At 52.4% G+C, this 20,848-nt stretch overlaps 2 protein-coding genes across 5 annotated transcripts; one reads left to right on the plus strand and one right to left on the minus strand.

The window, feature by feature from the left end:
• Positions 1-3: 3 nt before the first annotated feature.
• Positions 4-6,456, plus strand: PINLYP (phospholipase A2 inhibitor and LY6/PLAUR domain containing). Of its 3 annotated transcripts, XM_002829323.6 has the most exons (7): positions 4-624; positions 927-1,236; positions 1,432-1,578; positions 2,888-3,004; positions 5,535-5,687; positions 5,887-6,027; positions 6,192-6,456. In XM_002829323.6, exons 3-7 carry the CDS (start codon positions 1,437-1,439, stop codon positions 6,323-6,325), a joined length of 687 nt encoding a protein of 228 aa, XP_002829369.3. In that variant the 5' UTR covers positions 4-624; positions 927-1,236; positions 1,432-1,436; the 3' UTR covers positions 6,326-6,456. The 3 variants fall into 3 exon arrangements, with proteins under 3 accessions (XP_002829369.3, XP_054396565.2, XP_054396566.2); XM_054540590.2 differs by lacking the exons at positions 4-624; positions 927-1,236 and adding an exon at positions 1,265-1,316; XM_054540591.2 differs by lacking the exons at positions 4-624; positions 927-1,236; positions 1,432-1,578; positions 2,888-3,004 and adding an exon at positions 4,851-4,906 and having other exon boundaries at positions 6,192-6,453.
• A 3,833-nt stretch (positions 6,457-10,289) lies between these two features.
• IRGQ (immunity related GTPase Q) lies at positions 10,290-20,833 on the minus strand. Of its 2 annotated transcripts, none has more exons than XM_002829324.5 (3): positions 20,521-20,833; positions 19,347-19,878; positions 10,290-17,902 (listed from the first exon to the last, which is right to left on the minus strand). In XM_002829324.5, exons 2-3 carry the CDS (start codon positions 19,874-19,876, stop codon positions 16,561-16,563), a joined length of 1,872 nt encoding a protein of 623 aa, XP_002829370.3. In that variant the 5' UTR covers positions 19,877-19,878; positions 20,521-20,833; the 3' UTR covers positions 10,290-16,560. The 2 variants fall into 2 exon arrangements, with proteins under 2 accessions (XP_002829370.3, XP_054396563.2); XM_054540588.2 differs by having other exon boundaries at positions 20,541-20,822.
• Positions 20,834-20,848: the final 15 nt, after the last annotated feature.

Raw genomic sequence — 20,848 nt, forward strand, 5'->3', positions numbered from 1 at the left:
CTTAGCAACGAGCGTTTCCTCCAGCCCCGCCTCCCTCCGCCCACACAACCCCGCTCTAGCCTCGCCTCCCAATGGCGTCCGAACCCTGCTTTCTGGGAGCCTAGCAACAGAAGCGACCTCCGGGATTGGTGTCTAGAAGAAATTCGCCATTCTCATTGGACGATGGAGTCACCGCCCACACTGAAGCCGAGAAAGCAAATCTTTTTGCTGTATTATTATTATTTTTTTTTTTTAATTTTTTGTTGAGACAGGGTCTTGCTCTCTCACCCAGGATGGAGTGCAGTGGCAGGATCTCGGCTTTCTGCAACCTCTGTCTCCTGGGGCCAAGGGATCCTCCCACTTCAGCCTCCTAAGTAGCTGGGATTACACGCACGCGCCACCACATTCGGCTAATTTTTGTATTTTTTGTGGAGACATGGGGTGAGGGGGCGGCGGGTCTTGCCATGTTGCCCAGACTGGTCTCGAACTCCTGAGCTCAAGCGATCCACCTGCCTCGGCCTCTCAAAATGCTGGAACTACAGGCATGAGCGACCGCGCTGGGCTAGGACAGCAAATCTGAGTGAATTTTCGTAGTTTCGTAGGGAACCTGGATTCTACGCAACAGGATCTCCTCAAATGGCTCAGGTGGCTGCACTCTTCTCTCTGTCCCCCTGCCACACACACACACGCACATATACATATACACGCGCGCGCACGCCCGAAAAAAATTAGCAGATCTCTCTCAGCCTTATGCCTAAGGCCAAAAGAGAAGGGTTCAGCGTCCTAAATATAACACAAAGCATGTGCCCAACCCCCACCCCCCCACACACACACCCCTATCCTGGAGTTCTTCCACAAAAGCCTCAGTTTCCCAATATGTGGACTGTGGGCATCTGTCTTTTACTACGCCGCCTATGACTGCTGACAGACATCCCTCTGTTCATTAGGTCCCTTGGAGACCCAAGGGTGCAGCCCTGGGTGGGGTCGCAGCTGGAGACAGCCCAAACACACAAGGAATGTGAGCCAAGCACATGAAGAGAGGGGAAGGGAGACAAGGCACCCCGCACCCGCAGGACCAGCCTGGACATGCTGGGTGCTCCAAGGTGGGGCCCTACCCACACTGGGTGCTTCCTTGGGAGGAGAGGGGAAGAGAGAGAAGGAGAGGGAATCCCAGTTCTTGCAGCCACTGGGAATCAAGAGGCCCAACTCCGTCTTGGTCTTCAAGCAAACAAACAAACAACAATGGGCCGTGGGAAGGTGAGAAAACAGAGTAGCGACTTTCTGGGTTCTAATGGAAGAGGGGGATGGAAGCCCAGACTCCTGGGGTCTCCATGGAGGTGGGGGGCTGGGCACAAGATGCCCAGGTCACTTTTGGATTCTGGTTCCGCCTTCCCAACCCGGAGGCCACAGAGGACTGCCCTGGGTTCTGACCTCAGCTATTTCTCCCCGTAGGGTGAATGTGGGTCCAGACCCGCCCCTCCTCAGCTTCCTATAAAAGCTGGGGACCAAGTACTGCTGATACACACACCATGAGGCCCTCCAGGAGACCAAGGACCTTTCTGCTGGCCTTTGTGCTGCTCTGCACCCTCCTGGGTTTTGGTAAGTGACAAGGGACCTGAACTGTCTCTGGGACCTCAGGAAGAGAGAGGTCCCAGAGAGAGAGAGAGAGAGAGCCTTCAGCAAGTCCTCAAGGTGAACGGGGAGGCATTCTGGAAATTCAGATTCATGGAAGAGGCCAAGGGTAAAGGAAGAGAAAGCCTGGGGGTCCCAGAGAAGAAAAGGTCCTGTGATTGGATCCCTGAGAGAGGGGCTTGGTGGGCTCTGAATCCTCCATCCTCCAGGAAGGATCCCAAACACATCTCAATTCTAGGAAATCAGATGAGAGCATGGCTGGAAAGGGAAATCTTTAAAAATATAATTATTTTAAAAAAAGAGGGAGAAGGCCAGGTGCAGTGGCTCATGCCTGTAATCCCAGCACTTTGGGAGGCCGAGGCGGGTGGATCACTTGAGGTCAGGAGTTCGAGACCAGCCTGGCCAACATGGTGAAACCCCATTTTTACTAAAAATACAAAAAAAGTTAGCTGAGCTTGGTGATGGGTCCCTGTAATCCTAGCTACTTGGGAGGCTGAGGTGAGAGGACTGCTTGGACCCAGTAGGCAAAGGTTGCAGTAAGCCAAGATCGCACCACTGCACACCCCAGCCTGGGTGACAGAGCAAAACTCCATCTCAAAAAAATAAATTAATATAATATGATATTTTTTTTAAAAGAGGGAGAGAGATTTCCTTTCTCCTTAGACTAAGAAGTTCAAGCCCCAGCCCCCTCCTCCCCTGCACACAGGAGTCCAGGCAAGCCTCACTTTCCCCAGGACCCAGGTATCTGGGCTCCTAGTTGTCCCCTCTCTCAGGACCAAGAAGTTCAAGTCCTCTGCCATCCTGGTCCTCACTCTCCCTGCTTGACCTGGGATGCAGACCCCAGCCTCAGGGCCCCCTGCCTGAGCTCCCGCTGTCTACAAGACCTACATGGTACCTTCAAGGAGGAGAAGCCCACATTCAAGAACCAGCTGGACCTGAAGTTTCACAAAAGTCCATGGAAACCTCCGTCACGACCCCTCCCTGCCCCTGAGCTTTCTCAGAGGACCCTGGTATCCAAAATCCCCAGCCATGTAATTAGGCAAACAGGCTTCATGGTGGAGTGGCTTCCCGCCCCTGGAAGCAGCTTTGCTGGCATCACCACTGCTTCTTCGTCCGACTCTGGACAGTTCCTTGGGCAGCGGTCAACATCCCGCCCATGAAAAACCAGGGAGCTGCTCATCCCTCCTCTCTCAGGACACAAAAGTCCTAAGTCAAAGTCGTGGTCCGAAGACCACACCACCCATGACTACAGCCTCGCCCTCTGTCTACACTGCAGGGTGCCCACTACACTGCGAAATATGTACGGCGGCGGGGAGCAGGTGCCATGGCCAAATGAAGACCTGCAGCAGTGACAAGGATGCATGTGTGCTCCTGGTAGGGAAGGCTACTTCAAGTAAGAGGATGTGGCCTGGGACCTGGTGGGGAGGTAGGGTGTACCTTCAGGGTGGACGAGACTACCATGCTGAGGGGGGATCATCACGGTTTTCAAGATGGGGTAGTGTGGGAAGAAATCAGTGGAGAGCAGGAAAGAGGGAAAGACCATCATGAGATGGAGGGAAGAGAAATGAATGATGTGATAGAAATCATTATTGTCACGGGATTCTGAAAATGAGACTGTCCTAAAGAGAAGGAAAATGCAGGAGGGGTGAGAGTTAATAGATTTTGTTAGGCAGAAGAGGGGTAAGGAAAGACACTGGCCAGGGGTGGGGGTGGGGGCAGAGAAATAGTGAGACGGGAAGAATCTAACCGGCAGGAGGTGGAAATGATGGGGAGTGGATAGAGAAGGAAGAGGCTGGGCTGGGGTGGGAAAGTGTAAGTGTAATCAGGGAAGAGGTCATTCCTGACAGAGGGAGGAGAGATTCCTGACAGAGGGAGGAGTGTTAGAGTAGTGGGAGAGACAGAAAAGGGACCACCCCAAACAGGAGAGGGACGATAACCTTGAAGTATGGAGCAAATCATTTTTTTTCTTTTTTAAGACGGAGTCTCACTCTGTCACCCAGGATGGAGTGCAATGGCTCGATCTCTGCTCACTGCAACCTCCACTTCCCGGGTTCAAGCGATTCTCCTGCCTCAGCCTCCAGAGTAGCTGGAATTACAGGTGCATGCCACCATGCCTGGCTAATTTTTGTATTTTTTAGTAGAGACAGGGTTTCGCCATGTTGGCCAGGCTGGTCTTGAACTCTTGACCTCAAGTGATCCTCCCGCCTCGGCCTCCCAAAGTGCTGGGATTACAGGCATGAGCCACCATGCCTGGCTGAGCAAATCATCTTAAAGAGGAGAAGCAGAGACAGGGAGGGGGAGATGTGGATGAGTAAAATGAAAGGGAGGCCTGGCACGGTGGTTCACGCCTGTAATCCTAGCACTTTGGGAGGTTGAGGTGGGAGGATCGTTTGAGCCCAGGAGTTTGAGACCAGCCTGGACAACAAAAAGAGATCCATCTCTACAGAAAAAAAAAAAAAAATAGTTGCGCATGGTGGCACATGCCTGTAGTCCCAGCCACTTGGGAGGCTGAGGCAGGAGGATCACTTGAGCTTGGGAGATTGAGGCTGCAGTGAGCTAAGTGCACACCGCTGCACTCCAGCCTGGGCAACAGAGGGAAACCTGTCTCGGAAAATAAAATGGAAGAGAGAAGATGGGCATGAGTTATATGAAAGAGACCACCCCAGACCTGAAAAAGGATGGAGGAGAAAGGGAGCAATGGAAGAGACCAATGGGGGACAGGGATGTTTATACAAAGCTGAAAGAGACTTTCAGTCATAGGAGGAGAGATGATGAGTCCTGGTGAGGGAATGAAGGCGACTTTGGGTGCAGGGAGAAAACACTGGTCAGGAGGGGCTGTGAAAGGAAAGTGAGATAGAAGATCACCCAGCCAGCGTTGGTGGGTTAGGAAAGGACCTGAAAGGCTTGAAGAGAACCCCCATCCCGACACAGAAGAGGAAACGCACCCTGGGGAAGGGAGGAGAGGGAGCTGGGGGACCCCTCGATGGGGTGAAGGGGGAACCTGTGAATTGGGTAGGAAGAGACCACCACATGGTGGGGAGGGGGAAGGCCGGGGAGATTGGAAGAACCCACCTTAAACAAGACCTAAAAATAGCCAAGAGGGGCAGCAAGAGACCCTCGCTGGGAGGTCTGAGGAGTGACCATGGCAGGATCTGAGAGAGGAGGATACCTGTTGCTGGGACCGGGGTTCATTGGAAGAGACTACGGAGTGGGCGGGGGTTGGCGGGGAGTTGTGAAGGCTGGAAGAGACCATTTCACGAAGGCATGGGGGTGGCCATAGGCGGCCTGAAATAGAGTAATCTGAGCAGGACAGGGAGAGAGGGGTGGCCGTGGGTGGGGTGGGGTGGGGTGGAAGGGACCACATCCAGCAGGCTGAGGTTGGCAATGGAGCTGGAAGAGATCACCAAAGGCCGACCAGGGGCTATGGCAGCCGGAGGGAGGGCTACCTAAGAAAGCACTCCAGGCCATGCACCAGACAGATTAGGCGGCATGGCTCTAGGGGGCTTGAAAGAGACCGCCCTGGCCGGGCGGGCGCAGTGGCTCCCGCCTGTAATCCCAGCACTTCGGGAGGCCGAGGCGGGCGGATCACCTGAGGTCAGGAGTTGGAGACCAGCCTGGCCAACATGGTGAAACCCAGTCTCTACTAAAAATACAAAAAAAATAGCCGGGCATGGTGGCGGTCGCCTGTGATCCCAGCTACTCGGGAGGTGGAGGTTGCAGTGAGCCGAGATCGCGCCATTGCACTCCAGCCTGGGCAACTCCGTCTAAAAAATAATAAGAAAAGAAAGAAAGAAAAAAAAGAAAGAGACCACCCCAGGAAGCTGTGGGGTTGGGGAGGCCTAGGGTTAGGCAAGACCTTGAGGCAGGGGTTGAGGCCAGGGAGTGCTCAGCCAGCACCGTCCCTGCCTGTCCCCATCCCACAGAGGGCAAGGAGTTGGTGCACACCTACAAGGGCTGCATCAGGTCCCAGGACTGCTACTCTGGCGTCATATCCACCACCATGGGCCCCAAGGACCACATGGTAACCAGCTCCTTCTGCTGCCAGAGCGACAGCTGCAACAGTGCCTTTTTGTCTGGTAAGAAGCCTGTGGTATGTGGTGTGTACTCTGGCTCTCCACTGACCCTTGCTGTAGCCACTTGCTGGCTCTGAGCCTGTTTTCTTACCTGTAAAATGCAGTGTCTATTAGCAACCCTGGTGTTTCCCAGGGGTTGTTGGGAGGTTGGGGGAACGGCTTAAACATCCCTATTCACCTTACACTTCATCCTCATCCTCAGTTCCCTTGACCAATCTTACTGAGAATGGCCTGATGTGCCCCGCCTGCACTGCAAGCTTCAGGGACAAATGCATGGGGCCCATGACCCACTGTACTGGAAAGGAAAACCACTGCGTCTCCTTATCTGGACACGTGCAGGCTGGTGAGTGGTGCCTGGATCTCTGGAAAAGGAAACAGAACTAGAGGCCCAAACTTCTAGGTTCCATGGGAGGAGAGGGTTCCAGAGAAGTGGGTGAGGATGTGTTCTGGGATTATGAGGAAGAAGGGGCTGAGGTCCCTGATTCCAGTCTGAAATCTCCCTTTCAGGTATCTTCAAACCCAGATTTGCTATGCGGGGCTGTGCTACAGAGAGTATGTGCTTCACCAAGCCTGGTGCTGAAGTGCCCACAGGCACCCATGTCCTCTTCCTCCAACATATAGAGTGCACTCACTCCCCCTGAAAAGCTATCTGAACAGAGGAAGATATATGTAGTGTGAAGTCCCCATTTGTCCTCAGCCTGTAACTCCCCATGTGCCTATAAAGAAGTTAATGGAGCAAGCCTGAGTCCTTGTGGTGTGATGTATCTTGAGGAGATAGAATGCAGGAAATAGGGGGTCTCAATCCTCATTTCAAATCCTCTCCTTTTGAGGAAGAGAGGGAAGGCCCTGCCTTCTTTCTTTCTTTCTTTTTTTCAGACAGGGTCTCACTCTGTCACCCAGGCTGGAGTGCAGTGGTGCATTCAAGGCTCACTGCAGCCTCGACCTCCCGGGCTCAGGTGATTCTCCCACCTCAGCCTCCCTAGTAGCTGGGACTACAGGCATGCACCACCGTGCTCGGTGATTCTCCCACCTCGGCTTCCCTAGTAGCTGGGACTACAAGCGTGCACCACCACCACTGGCTAATTTTTTATTTTTTGTAGCAACAGGATTTCACTACGTTGCCCAGGCTGGTCTTGAACTCCTGGGCTCAAGTGATCCTTGGCCTCCCAAAGTGCTGGGATGACAGGTGTGAGCCACCATGCCTGGTGGCCCCGCCTTTTATGAAGGGATTACTCTTTGCCAGGTCCCTGTGCTGTGTTTTCCATGCTATACCTCATTTCATGATCATAACAACTCTGTGAGGTTGATATTATTATCCCCACTCTACAGATGAACAAACTGAGGCATAGATTGTGGGTGTCATTTGCCTTGGGCTAAACAACTAGGGAGGGTCAGAACCTTGATTTGAACCCAAGTCTGGTATACTTCAGACTCCATGATCATCCCTCTCAATTAACTGCTTCCTCTTTTCGCCTCAGTGTTCATGTCTGCAAAATGTAGATATTAATAGTTATAACTTCATAAGGTTGTTGTAAGAGTCAAATGAAAGACAACTTAAAAAGTGCTTAGTGCAATGCCTAGCACCTTTAAGACCATGTGGATTCTAAAGACAATGTATGCCTGAGTAAACAGTAATCATTATAATAGCTGCCATTTACTGAGTGGCCATTAGTTGACAGGTGCTAAACATTGACATCAATTGGGACAGACTAGATGATGTTACAGTAACAAAACAAGTCCCTGATCTCAGTGGTTTAAAACAACAAAGTTGTATTAACTAACACTGTAATAATGCTGTGTAACAAATCATCCTAAAACTGAGACTTTTTTTTTTTTTTGAGACAGTCTTACTCTGTCTCCCAGGCTGGAGTGCAGTGAAACCATCACAGTTCACTGCAGACTCAACCTCATGGGCTGAATTGATTCTCCCCGCTCAGCCTCCCTGGTAGCTGGGACTACAGGCATGCGCCACCACACCCAGCTATTTCCTGTGTTTTTTTTTTTGTAGAGACAGCATTTCCCCATGTTACCCAGGCTGGTCTCAAACTCCTGGGTTCAAGTGATCCACCCACCTTGGCCTCCCAACATAAAAACTGAGACTTATACCAACAAGCATTCTTATAAGAGTTTGTGGGATGGCTGCTTTGGCTGCAGTTTGGGAGGATTCAGGTCTCTTCCATGAGATTCCACAACTTCCTGGGATCAACAGCTCCCTGGCAAATGTTCTCACGGCACATCACGGGAGCACAAAAGCCAAGTACATTTAAGGCCCTTGCTAAGGTTAGGTCTGCTAAAATTCCATTAAGTAAATCATATGGTCAAACCCATCAGTGGAGCAGGGAAATATATTCCCCATCCAGTGGAAGGGAGAGGAGTGGATATTTGCTGAATGACTGCCCATTCACAAAAGGTTAACTTTTCCTTCACCCTAGCACTATCCAGAGGGTGTTTTGCTCATCGTAGTCATAAATCAGCCACCGGCAGGGCACAATGGCTCACGCCTGTCATCCCAGCACTTTGGGAGGCCGAGGCAGGAGGACCGCTTGAGCCCAGGAATTTGAGACCAGTCTGGGCAACATGGTGAAACCCCGTCTCTACAAAAATACAAAAAAAAAAAAAAAAAAATTACCCAGGCATGGTGGTGCACGCCTGTAGTCCCAGCTACCTGGGAGGCTGAGGCGGGAGGATTGCTTGAGTCTGGGAGGCAGAGGCTGCAGTGAGCCGAGATCTTGCCACTGCACTCCAGCCTGGATGACAGAGTGAGACCCTGTCTTAAATAAATAAATAAATAAATAAAGCATCCACCAATTTGAACGTGGCCAATTTCTGTGTCACAGGAAGTCTACCATGGGTAATCACATGCTGTGACCCAGAAGTGACTTAATACAAGTCACCGGATGGAGCTAGTCACATGGCCCACCCAGCCACATGGGCTCCAGGAAGTGAGATCCTGCCCCAAGGTCAGAAGGCAGAGAACTGCACATTTCATTAATAGCACAAATGACCACCATGACCCCTTAGAAGCTGTTTTTCATTTTATTTTCATAACTCTAAGTGATAGGCACTATTATTCACATCCCTGTTTTCAGGAGACATCAGAGGCTCAGAGGGCTGTCACATTGGAGGTCACACAGCTAAAAAGTGGCAGAGTTTAGGATTTTAATCACTGGGTCATGTTATTGAGGAGAAAGAGACCACATCACACACAGAGAGAACAAGTCTGTATTAGTTGCTTTTGCTACATAACAAACCACTCCGAAATTTAGTGGTTTAGAACAATCACCTATTTAGCTAATGATTCTCAGAGTTGCAACTTGGTCTGGATCAGCTGGGCAGTTCTTTTGCTGGTCTCAGCTGGGTTCAGCTGCCTATCAGCTAGGGAGCTCTGTTTCAGAGGTTGGTTGGCTATGGGTGGCAGGGATCAAGGATGACAGAGCCATGTGTCTCTTTTCTCTTTATTACCCAGCAGGTTAGCCCAGATCTTTTCTTTTTCTTTCCTTCTTTTTATTTTTTTAGACATTGTCTTGCTCTGTCACCCAGGCTGGAGTGCAGTGGAGCCATCATAGCTCACTTCAGCCTTGACTTCCTGGGCTCAAACAATCCGCTTGGCTCAGCCTCCCCCATGTAGTTGGGACCACAGGTGCACACCACCACATCTGGCTAATTTTGTTGTTGTTGCTTTTTTGTAGAGATGGGGGTCTTGCCATGTTGCCCAGGCTGGTCTCGATCTCCTGGGCTCATGAAATTCTTCCACCTTTGCCTCCCCAAGTGCTGGGATTATGGGTTTATACCCATATGCCACCATGCTCAGCCAGCCCGAGGTTTGGATGTGGCAGTGGTGGTAGGGGTCCCAAGGCGAGCAAGAGAGGAAGTCTGAGTGCACAAGCACTTTTTTTTTTTTTGAGACGAAGTCTCGCTCTGTCGCCCAGGCTGGAGTGCAGTGGCGCAGTCTCAGCTCACTACAACCTTCGCCTCCCAGGTTCAAGCTATTCTCCTGCCTCAGCCTCCCAAGTAACTGGGACTACAGGTGTACACCACCACGCCCGGCTAATTTTTTGTATTTTTAGTAGAGAGATGGGGTTTCACTGTGTTAGCCAGGATGGTCTCGATCTCCTGACCTTGTGATCTGCCCGCCTTGGCCTCCCAAAGTGCTGGGATTATAGGTGTGAGCCACCACACCCGGCCACATAAGCACTTTTCAAGCCTCTGCTTGTATCCTGTTTGCTATTGTTCTAGTGGCTGAAGCAAACCACATAGTCAAGCCTAGAAGGAGAGCAACAATCCAAGGGCATGGTTACAGAAAGGCTGGCCCAATTGGGGTCATTAATGGGTATCATTAATGACCCAATAGGGGTCATTAATGGCTCCAGAGCTAAGGCGCTTTACCAGCATAAGCTCCCAATGTTTAAACAGTAAGTCTGCCCGCACTCCTTTCAGGGTGGCAAAACTCAGATACTGATAAATTCTCTTGATCACAGCCCAGTCTTTCCCAGCAGATTCCCCACCATCCCTCCTATCCCCAGACGCTGGAGTCTAGGTTTCCAGCCCAGTCAAAATCTCAAGGATCTTTCTTTTCCCTCAAACTCCAAAAGAACAGACACGCAATAGGATTTCTATTCATTTTTATTCATTCCTCCAAAGACCACCACAGGCCAACCACACCTTTGATGTGTCCTTCATGGTTCCCCACTGCAGTGGACACAAATCCCTCTATCATTATCCAGGCATGTATGGAACTCTGCTGTGGTGATGAGGTTGTCTCGCCCACTCACCCAAGTTTTCCATGCCTGTTATCCTTCTGATGGCAATGCCAAAATTCATCATACATTTCCTTGAATTCCTGCCTTCAAGGGTCTTCCAGCCCTGTGGTGCCATGCAGACACACTTCAGTGGTGGCCAGTGATCTGTCTACAAGGGAGTCTTCGTCTTTTCTGCTTGGATGCTCCCAGAGACAGATGCCTACCAACAACCTTATGTCTTTACAAAGACTAAAATTGATTCCCATCGAAAGTCATGATTTAAAAGGCGACCACCCCCAAAAGAAGTCATAACACTCAAGGGCGTCAATATATACAACTGTGTAAACACAACCAGTCTACAACTATATCAACACAACCAGCACTCCTCTATGGGCACAGACACACACACGAAATTGTCTTGCTTTCTCAGATATGATCTCTGGCATGACTCCTGCTAGCATGAGGGCAGAGGAAATTGAGAGCAGCGAAGCATACAGCAGTGATGTCAGACAGGACCAAATCAGAGACAGGGTCAAAGTGGCAGAAAAATGAGGAGCACACTCCGAGCAAAGGCATGGGGGTGAGACAAAGGCGCCCGGACTAGAGCCATCTTGGTGCTGCCCAGGGGTGGGTGGCACTCATGTTTGAGCTCCGTGTGTCAGGCTTTTCAGGAAAGGGTGCACTATGTTATGTGTGTGTGTGCATGTTGTGTGCACGCATGTACATACATACGCTGAATTCTCACCATAACCATGTGAGGTAGATGCCATTTGTAGAGTGACTTGCCCAAGTCAGTTGAAGGACTATCTGCCCCTAAGCCCTAAAAGTCTAGCTAAGCTAGACTGATAGAATTTTCTATGTTGATGGAAGTATTCTGTACCTGCCCTGTCCAATACTGTAGCCACTAATCACATGTGGCTACTCAGTATTAATGTTGCACTACTGCCAATGAAACATAGAATTTTAAGTTTTATTTACTTTTAATTGAACAGCTGAGGCCAGGTGTGGTGGCCCATGCCTGTAATACCAGCACTTTGGAAGGCTGAGGTGTGAGGATCACTTGAGGCCAGGGGTTCAAAACCAGCTTGGTGGCTCACTATGTAATCCTAGCACTTTGGGAGGCCGAGGTGGGCGGGTCACCTGAGGTCAGCAGTTCAAAACCAGCATGCCCAACATGGTGAAACTCCATTTCTGAGAAAAATACCAAAATTAGCCGGGCATGGTGGCACACACCTGTAGTCCCAGCTACTCAGGAGGCTGATGCAAGAGAATCAGTTGAACCTAGGAGGCAGAGGTTGCAGTGAGCTGAGGTCATGCCATTGCACTCCAGCCTGGGTGACAAAGTGAGACTCTGTCTCAAAACAAAACAAAACAACCCACCAACTTGGTCAGCATAACCAGACCTGCATCTCTACTTAAAAAAAATGGACACCCATCTCAGTTTTTGGAAAACTATTATATAATTGGAACAACTTGGATATGTGAATCTACTTCTCCAACTATGAATTTTATGAAATCAAAATACAGGTCAAGCATTTCAGATAAAAATATATCACGGTAATTGAGATTTGGTGTAAGTGTAAAATATACAACAGATTTTGAAGACAGCATAAAAGAATGTAACATAATTCATTTAAATAATACCGATGACGCCAAGCGCGGTGGCTCACGCCTGTAATCCTAGCACTTTGGGAGGCTGAGGTGGGCGGATCACCTGAGGTCAGGAGTTTGAGACTAGCCTGGCCAACATGGCGAAACCCCATCTCTAACCAAAAATACAAAAATTAGTGGGCATGGTGGCGGGTGCCTGTAATCCCAGCTACTCGGGAGGCTGAGGCAGGAGAATCACTTGAACCTGGAAGGTGGAGGTTGCAGTGAGCCGAGATTGTGCCACTGCACTCCAGCCTGGGCAACAAAGCGAAGCACTATCTCAAAAAAAAAAAACCTAAAAAACTGATGACATGTCGAAATGCTATTTTGGATACACTGGGTTAAGTAAAACATGTTAAAATGAATTTAACCTGTTTCCTTTTACTTCTCTAATGTGGCTGTTAGAAAACTTGGCTGTAATCTCAGCACTTTGGGAGGCTGAGGTGGGCAGATAACTTGAGGCCATGAGTTCCAGACCAGCTTAGCCAACATGGTGAAACCCCATCTCTACTAAAAATACAAAAATTAGGACGGGTACAGTGGCTCATGCCTATAATCCCAGCACTTTGGGAGGCTGAAGTTGGTGGATCACCTGAGGTCAGGACTTCAAGACCAGCCTGGCCAACACAGTGAAACCCCATCTCTACTAAAAATACAAAAATTAGCTGGGCATGATGGTGTGTGCCTGTAATCCCAGCTACTCGGGAGGCTGAGGTTGCAGTGAGCCAAGATCGCACAACTGCACTCCAGCCTGGGTGACAGAGCGAGACTCTGTCTCCAAAAAAATAAATAAAATAAAAATACAAAAATTAGCTGGGCGCGGTGGCTCATGCCTGTAATCCCAGCACTTTGGGAGGCCAAGGCGGGTGGCCTGAGGTCAGTAGTTCCAGACCAGCCTGACCAACATGGTGAAACCCCATCTCTACTAAAAATACAAAAATTAGCCAGGCATGGTGGCATACGCCTGTAATCCCAGCTACTCAGGAGGCTGAGGCAGGAGAATCACATGAACCCGGGAGGCGGAGGTTGCAGTGAGGCGAGATCGTGCCACTGCACTCCAGCCTGGGAGACAAAGTGAAACTCCATCTCAAAAAAAGAAAACTTAAAATGACATATGTGGCTTGCATTTTGTTTCTACTGGACGGTGCTGCCCTGCAGCCCTCCCATTCCATCACGTGGCTGACATGCCTGATTGCAGGGCTTAGACACTAATATGATGGGGTAAAGAGGTGTAGATATTACAGATATGGATGAATATTCTTCCCCTAAAGCTGAAAGAGCTTTCAGGAAAATGCCTGGAGCCATTCAGTATAGAACCAAGTGCTCCTCCCCACGGTAGATATCTCAACTTTGAAGGGACAAATTGTATCAGCAGTGGGAATCCAAGCTGGAGATGATGGTACCATCCCTCGAGTATCTGCCCTTGGATCAGTAACCCTTGTCTTCAGCTTTTAAGGGAGACAGGATCTCAAAACTATTTAAGGTTCTTATCCAGCTCTTTCATTTCACAGATGGGAAAATAAGGCACTGTCCAAGTAACACACAGTGACAGTGGCAAAGTCGTGCTTGCTTCCCAGGTCCCTGACCTCAGACAAGGGTGTTCTCTCCCATTAAATGCTTGCTTCTCCTCATCTTGCTCCATTTTCCTATCTTGTGGCAAGAGATCAACAATCTAAATCCCAATCCTAGTTCTGACACTGATCAATGAAATAAACACTTAGGCTGGGTGTGGTGGCTCACACCTGTAATCCCATCAAGGCAGGAGGATCACTTGAGGCCAGGAGTTCAACACTAGTGTGGGCTACAAAGCAAGACCCCCATCTCTACAGAAAATTTGGTGCTGTGTACCTATAGTCCCAGCTACTCTGTAGGCAGAGGTGGGAGGATCGTTTGAGCCCAGGAGTTGGAGATGGCAGTGGGCCACGATCATCCCACTGTATTCCAGCCTGGGCAACAGAGCAAGACCCTGTCTCTAAAATAATAATAATAAATCTTTACGAAGCACCTATTGTGTCAGGCACCTATTGTTCTAGATGCTGGGGGAACAACAGAGAACAGGACTGGCAATGGGTCAAAAGCCAATAAACAGGTAAATAAATAAGATCATTTTTGACAGTAATAATTGCTACAAGGAAAGTCAACTGGCCGAAATGAATAATGGGGGGATGTGAGCTACTTCAGATAGGGTAGTCAGGGAGGGGAAGGCCTCTCTGAGGGGATACGTGAGCTGAGATCTGAATGAGCCCGTCACAGGAAGGTTTGAGAGTAGAACAGGAAGTTGTGAGTAGAGCCTTGAAGGAAAGAGAACAGCAGGTGCAAGGGTCCCCAGGCAGGACTCAAGGTGGCCACTTAGGCATCAGAAAGAAAGTCAGGCGGGCATGATGGCTCACACCTGTAATCCCAGCACTTTGGGAGTCTGAGTCGGGTGGATCACCTGAGGTCAGGAGTTCGAGACCAGCCTGGCCAACAGGGTGAAATCCCTTCTCTACTAAACTACAAAAATTAGCCAGGTGTGGTGGCACATGCCTGTCATCTCAGCTACTCGGGAGGCTGAGGCAGGAGAATCGCCTGAAGCTGGGAGTGGGAGGTTGAAGTGAGCAGTGATCACATCCCTGTACTCCAGACTGGGTGACAAGGTGAGACTCCATCTCAAAAAAAAAAAAAAAAAAAAAAAAAAGAAGGAAAGTCTATCAGGCTGGACAGGAATGGGAAGGGGCAGGGAATGAGAATAGGCAAGGGCCAGACCCACAGGGCCTTACTGTGTGCTGTTGGGCCTCAAGCCTGCCCTCTCTGGACTTTGCTCTTTCTGTCAACCGACAAAAGGGATTCTATCGCTTGGATTCTCAGATCCTCCTTTTCTGTTTTGACACTGAAGAATTCTGTAACCTGCAACTTTTCCCCCACATGTGGCTAGCAGCCTAGAACATTCCAGGCACTGTGGTTTCTGCCTTTGCTTCATTCACTCCTGGCATATTCCCATGGTCTCGAATGCCTGACCACCCATTTGGTGGGCCCCTGGCTCAATGCAGCACCCTCTATGTACACCAGAAAGCAGAGCCTCTTGGGGATACCCAAGGTGTCCATACAGAAGTGTTTGGACCAGTGCAGCAGTACAGCTGTTCTTCCAAAAAGGAGGGTGCACAAAACACCAAGGCCAGAAAGGGTTATGGTTAAATAACAGGAGAAACCAAGGCCAAAAAAAGATAGAAACTCTTAAAGAAAAGAGACAGAGAAACAGACTCCCCAGAGATCACCTGAATTGCTCAGCACCTAGAAGATGAAGGCAGTCACATCCCTTCCCAATCACACTCACAGAGGCAGTTGCTGGGATCCCAATACAAGGTTTGGAGGAGCTGTCTCTGAGGTATGCTTTCCTGCCCTTCCACACCCAGAAGGCCTCATTCCTGGTCCCTGGCTACTCCCAGGGCCCACCATGCCCAGACCTCTTACCCACCTCACCTCATTTTTGTGGGACCACCCTCCCTACATACTTTTGGAGGGCAATGATAGAAACCCATCCACTCCCCAGGAGAGATCAAGAAGTCTCCAGCTTTCTCCCACAAGCCCCCGATCCCTCCTCCAGATGCAGACCTCCCCTTACCCAAGATTTAGGAACCAAGGTCCACAGCCATTTTAGAACCCCGGAGTCTGAGACCCCAGGGGCCTCTGCCACCCCATCAAGATTCAAAGCCCACTGCTCCTTGGGGACCTGTGCGCAGGTTTTTTCTCCCAGAGAAATGTAGACCCTGTTTCCCTCTGAGGCTCTGAAGCCCAAGAGTTCCAGCTCCCTGGGGCGCTCAGGTCTCCCTCCCCTATACTGGAGTTCAGGTCCCAGTCATGGACACCTCCCCACTAATTAGGAAACAGGACTTCTACCCCCGTCCCCTGGAGGACTAAACATCCAGTAACTCCAGTTTCTACTCCCTAGGAGACAAAGACATAGTCCCTGCTAGAGTCTGGGCCACCAACTCCCTTCAGGACAGAAGGGTCTGGATGTCATGCACCATGGTTCCCAAAGATACCAGGATTCCTGGCCGGGCATGGTGGCTCACGCCTGTAATCCTAGCACTTTGGGAGGCCGGAGCGGGTGGACTGCCTGAGGTCAGGAGTTCGAGGCCAGCCTGGCCAACATGGTGAAACTCCGTCTCTACTAAAAATACAAAAATTAGCCAGGCGTGGTGGCAGGCACCTGTAATCCCAGCTACTCCGGACGCTGAGGCAGGAGAATCGCTTGAACCCGGGAGGCGGAGGTTGCAGTGAGCCGAGGTCGCGCCATTGCACTCCAGCCTGGGCAACAAGAGACTTCCTCTCAAGGAAAAAAAAAAAAAAAAAAATCAGGATTCCTGTCCCCCAGACTCTCTGAATCCAGGTGATGAGAAGTCACACATCCCAGCTAGAAGTCAAGAGTCCACATCCCCTTCAAGCACCCAGGATTAAGCCCAGGCATCCCCTGTCAGAGTCTGGACTCCCAAGCCCGCTCCCACTCCTCACTGGGCAGGCTCAGGGAGTGCCAGCACAGCCTCAGCATCAGCCCGCATCTCGTCGAGAGCCTGCAGCAGGACGCCGTGAGCCGCTCGGTAGCCCAGACCACCTGTCGCCGCTGCACCACCCGCAGGCCACAGGAAGGAGAGAGCGCCCAGTGCTGCGCCCCCAGCAGTGCCCTCGCCCGCCCAGGCGCCCAGCCTTGCTTCCACCTCGGCGCGCGTCACCGGGCCTGGGAAATGAGCGCGCGCTGCCAGCTCTCCAGAAGCCAGGCCCAGGGCGCGCTCACGTCGAGCCAATGCCGCGGGTTCCAGCCCCAGGCCCCGTCGCCACTCCGCCAGCTGACCCCGCAGAAGTGCCACGTCGCATGCCCAGCCCAGCCCTGGGAGTGGTGCCGCCGCCGCCGCCAGACTAGCCAGCAGAGCTGGCCTCCACGCCCCGGCCCGCAACGCCGCAGCCTTGGTTCGGGCAGTGCTGGGAGATGCTGGTGGCAACGCCAGCAGCAGCGCTCCTGCCTGGGCTGGGGGGAGCGCTCGCCGCAGCCATTCGCACAGCCCTGGGAGTCCGCCAGGCCGTAGGGGGAACGCTGGCGGCGGCGCCTCCTCCAGCACCTCCCACGTCTCGTCCTCCGGGCTTAACGCGGCGGCCCGCTCTGAGTCGCCACCACCGGATTTCTTCATGCCGACAACCTGCTGCAAACCCTCGCTGCCAGCTTTCCCAGGACCTTCCCCGCTGCCTGCTTTCTGCGATCCAGCGCTACATTTCTCCCTTCCCTTACTGAGTGCATTCTCCAATCCCCCTCCGCCTGCGTTCTTTAAGCTCTCGCCGTTGGGTTTCTCCATCTTGCCTTCTCCCAGACACTCCGGATCCTCGCCCTCGCCGTCTGTGCGCACGCAGACAAGAGGCGCATCTGGTAGCACCAAGGCCTGGACCTGGGCCCAGTCCTTCTCAGTGGGGGCTCCAGGGGTGACGAGGATGAGGGCGTCGTAGTGCGTTGGGTGAGAGGCGGCGGCCGAGGTGGTGGCAGTGCCCGTGGGGCCCAGAGGCACGATCCAGAGCACCACATTCGGGCGCTCTGGGGCTGGGAAGGGAGTGGGTCCTGTGGGGACCGAAGCAGGCGCAGCACCTGGGTCGCCAGGATCCAATCCAAGCAGCATGTCCACCACAAGGCCCACGTCAGCCTTGCCGGCCACGGCCAGGTCTAGCCGTGCGCTGCCCAGGCGCTCCAGGCCTGAGCGCACCCACGACAGCGCAGCCTCCAGGCCGCCGGTCTCAAAGGCCTCACGCACAGCCTCCAGCTCTGCTGCACCCAGCACCTCGAAGCCATCCTGGGCCGGTGGCAGGAGCCTGTGGGGACAAGAAGGGACAGGGTCAAAGGTAGAAAAGGGGCTGGGTGACATGGACTGGGCTATGATGACAAGGGCAGAGCTTTCCTAATGATCCCAGAATGGGGCAGGGGTAGGAAAGGGAAGGGCCAGACTGATGGCACAGCAAATAGAAACCAGATGGGGAGGGGCCGTGATGATATGGGTGAGGCTTCAAGCAATAATGGAGTCTTGATTATTGGACGGGTGGACATAAGGTCAGGCTTCCCACCCTAGCCCAAAATGGGGATTGGGTTGAAACTTTCATGGAATACAGTATTTGGGGGCGGGGTTTTTCCAAGGGTCAGCTGTGCTGGGTGGGACAAAGCTCACAGAGGGTGGGGCCTAGAACAAAGAATCGCAACTGTATTGTGGCCTAAACACAAGTCCAGCACTATTTGAGACAGACAAGGTCCCCAAGGGCACTCTTTTCAGGGGCTGGGCCTAAGGAGGGTCAGTGAGGGGAGAAATCTCATCTACTAGTTCTTACCAAGGGGGAGTGGCTAAGGTGACTCCCGGGCAGGTGAGGCTAAGGAAAAAAGATGATAGTGTACTGGGACAAAGGACTGTCCCTCTCTGAGCCTCGTTTTAAGTCTGTAAAATGAGGAAGCTGGCAGGTGGTAGAGCAAATTCAGGAGGTAGCCAGCAAGTGGGCACAGAAACGAGAGGGAGCTGGAGAAAGGAGGTGGATGAGGATGCCCCAAAATAATAAAGCTCATTGCGGGTGTGGCTTTAGGTCACTTGAAAACAAAGCTGATGGTGGGGAGGGCTCAAGGATTAGAGTTTTCAGGTAAAATCTTCCAGGGGGCTGGGGCAGAGTGTCTCACACCTGTAATCCCAGCACTTTGGGAGGCCAAGGAGGGTGGATCACCTTGGTCGGGGCAGGGCCTGGAAAAATGAGCCTCAGGGCCCCAGCAGATAAAGTGTTAAGCCTTTCCCTTTTAATTCTAGGGCTTTGGGAAGCCTGGGTGGGGGCATGGCTTGAGGCCAAGAGTTCAAGACCAGCCTGGGGAAACAGTGAGATCCTGTTTTGCAGCCTGTAGTATTAGCTACTCTGGAGGCTGAGGCAGGAGGATCATTTGAGCCCAGGAGGTGGAGGCCCTCAGTGAGCTAGGATGGCGGCACTGCACTCCAGCCTGGGCGACAGAGTGAGACCCTGTCTCAAAAAAAAAGGCCGGGTGTGGTGGTTCACGCCTGTAATCCTAGCACTTTGGGAGGCTGAGGCGGGAGTATTGCTTAAGGCCAGGAGTTCAAATTCAACCTAGCTAACATAGCGAGACCCTGTCTCTGAGGAAAAAAAAAAATAATAATAATAGAGCTAAGCCTTGCCCCAAACTCACTGGGGGAGGGATCTCATGGACCTCCATGGACGCACCTAGGTGCCTAGGATCTCGACTAACGGACCCAGCCAGAAAGCCGGCACTCACCTCCGCAGCGCTTCTGCCTGGCTCTGCAGCGCCGCCCGGAGGCGCTCTAGTTCCTCGCAGCCGTCGCTGCTGCCGCAGTTCGCCGGTAGCACAAACAGATCCGCGGCTCCTAACCCCGCGCTGTTCAGCAGAGCTGCTGTCTGATCACGGGCCTGGGCGGCAGTCTGTGAATCCCCAGGACGGAGGTTCCGCACAGCCAGTAGCGGGGTCCCTCGGGCCAGGGCGGCCCGCGCTGCCTCTCCCAGGGCTGGAGCCAACGGTTCCCCGTTCCCCTCGGGTCCGGGCAGCACCAGTACCAGCACGTTGGCTTCCGCCGCCCAGGGCCCCGGCGCTGCGGGTGGGCAGCTCAGCTCGCCCAGAAAAAGGCCTGGGCCCGCAGCTCTTAGGCTGGGGACCCCGGAGTCCGGCCGTCCCTCGGGGGCCTCGAGCGTCTCCACATCCTTGTCGCACAGCGCTGCGATCAGAGCGGACTTCCCCAAGCCCGGAGGCCCCAGGAACAAGGCGGTCACGTCACCCTGCGGCGGAGGCATGGCTGGAAAGCAATGGGTGGAGAAGCCCTGGGTCAGGGAGCACCTAGCCTTTTCCTTTCCTAACCGCCCCACTCGGAACCCAGGCCTCGGTCCTCCACCCTGTCCCCTTCGGTTCTTGAGTGTCACTTTCCAGGACCTAAAAAATCCAGAGCCCAGACCCTATTCCCCCAGAATCCCAGGCGTCCTGTCTGTCCGCCCTCTTTCTAGATGGCAACGTTTCCCTTTCTGCTTCAAAAACTCTGAAATCAGGCGCGGTGGCTCATGCCTGTAATCCCAGTGCTTTGGGAGGCCGAGGCCGGAAGATCGCTTGAGGCCAGGAATTCGAGACCAGCCTGGTCAACATGTGGGACTCTCTGGTAGAGTCTCCGTCTCTATAAAAAATAAAATTTAGCCGGGCATGGTGGCGTGCGCCTGTAGCCCCAGCTACTCGGAAGGCTGCGGCGGGAGGATCGCTTGAGCCCAGGAGTTGGAGGCTGCAGTGGGCCGTGATCACACCACCGCACTCCAGCCCAAGCGACAGAGAAAGACCCTCTCTGAAAAATAAATAAATAAAAATAAAACCTCAGAAATCTGGCTTCCAGTCCCTCCTCCCTCGGACACATTGTTATTTTTATCTTTCCCCTTCCCCCTTCCAAATCACCAACCGAGCAAAAAGCCGACCCACGAGAGAGAGCGCAGTCGGTGGCAGTGGGTCAGCAGCTGAGAAGCCCGGCCCCTCGGCCGCGGCAGACGGAGGCCGAAGAGGCCAGGGCGCGGTGATTTAGAGATGCTGGGACCCGTCCTGGTAGCTTTAACCTGACGTCACTCCCTCTTCCAAGGAGGTGTGTCTTGGAAGACAGACCGCAGAGACCCAGCCCTTCGCAGCGCCTGCGCAGAACGGCCGAAGTGCGCACGCCCCTCTTCGGCGGCCTCAGGGCCTAGAACAATGAATGAGTCAACGCGCCTGCGCGCCACGAGCGTCTACCCATACAT

This window comes from Pongo abelii, chromosome 20 (genome assembly GCF_028885655.2).
Source record: "Pongo abelii isolate AG06213 chromosome 20, NHGRI_mPonAbe1-v2.0_pri, whole genome shotgun sequence".
Taxonomy (NCBI): Eukaryota; Metazoa; Chordata; class Mammalia; order Primates; family Hominidae; genus Pongo; species Pongo abelii.

Excerpts from the sequence above, each read along its gene's own strand:
- PINLYP (XM_002829323.6), top strand. The coding sequence starts at position 1,437 with ATGTGGGTCCAGACCCGCCCCTCCTCAGCTTCCTATAAAAGCTGGGGA. Across the intron at positions 5,688-5,886 it reads CAACAGTGCCTTTTTGTCTG|TTCCCTTGACCAATCTTACT; the intron begins GTAAGAAGCCTG and ends CCTCATCCTCAG. Across the intron at positions 6,028-6,191 it reads ATCTGGACACGTGCAGGCTG|GTATCTTCAAACCCAGATTT; the intron begins GTGAGTGGTGCC and ends TCTCCCTTTCAG.
- IRGQ (XM_002829324.5), bottom strand. The coding sequence starts at position 19,876 with ATGCCTCCGCCGCAGGGTGACGTGACCGCCTTGTTCCTGGGGCCTCCG. Across the intron at positions 17,903-19,346 it reads CAGGCAGAAGCGCTGCGGAG|GCTCCTGCCACCGGCCCAGG; the intron begins GTGAGTGCCGGC and ends TTGTCCCCACAG.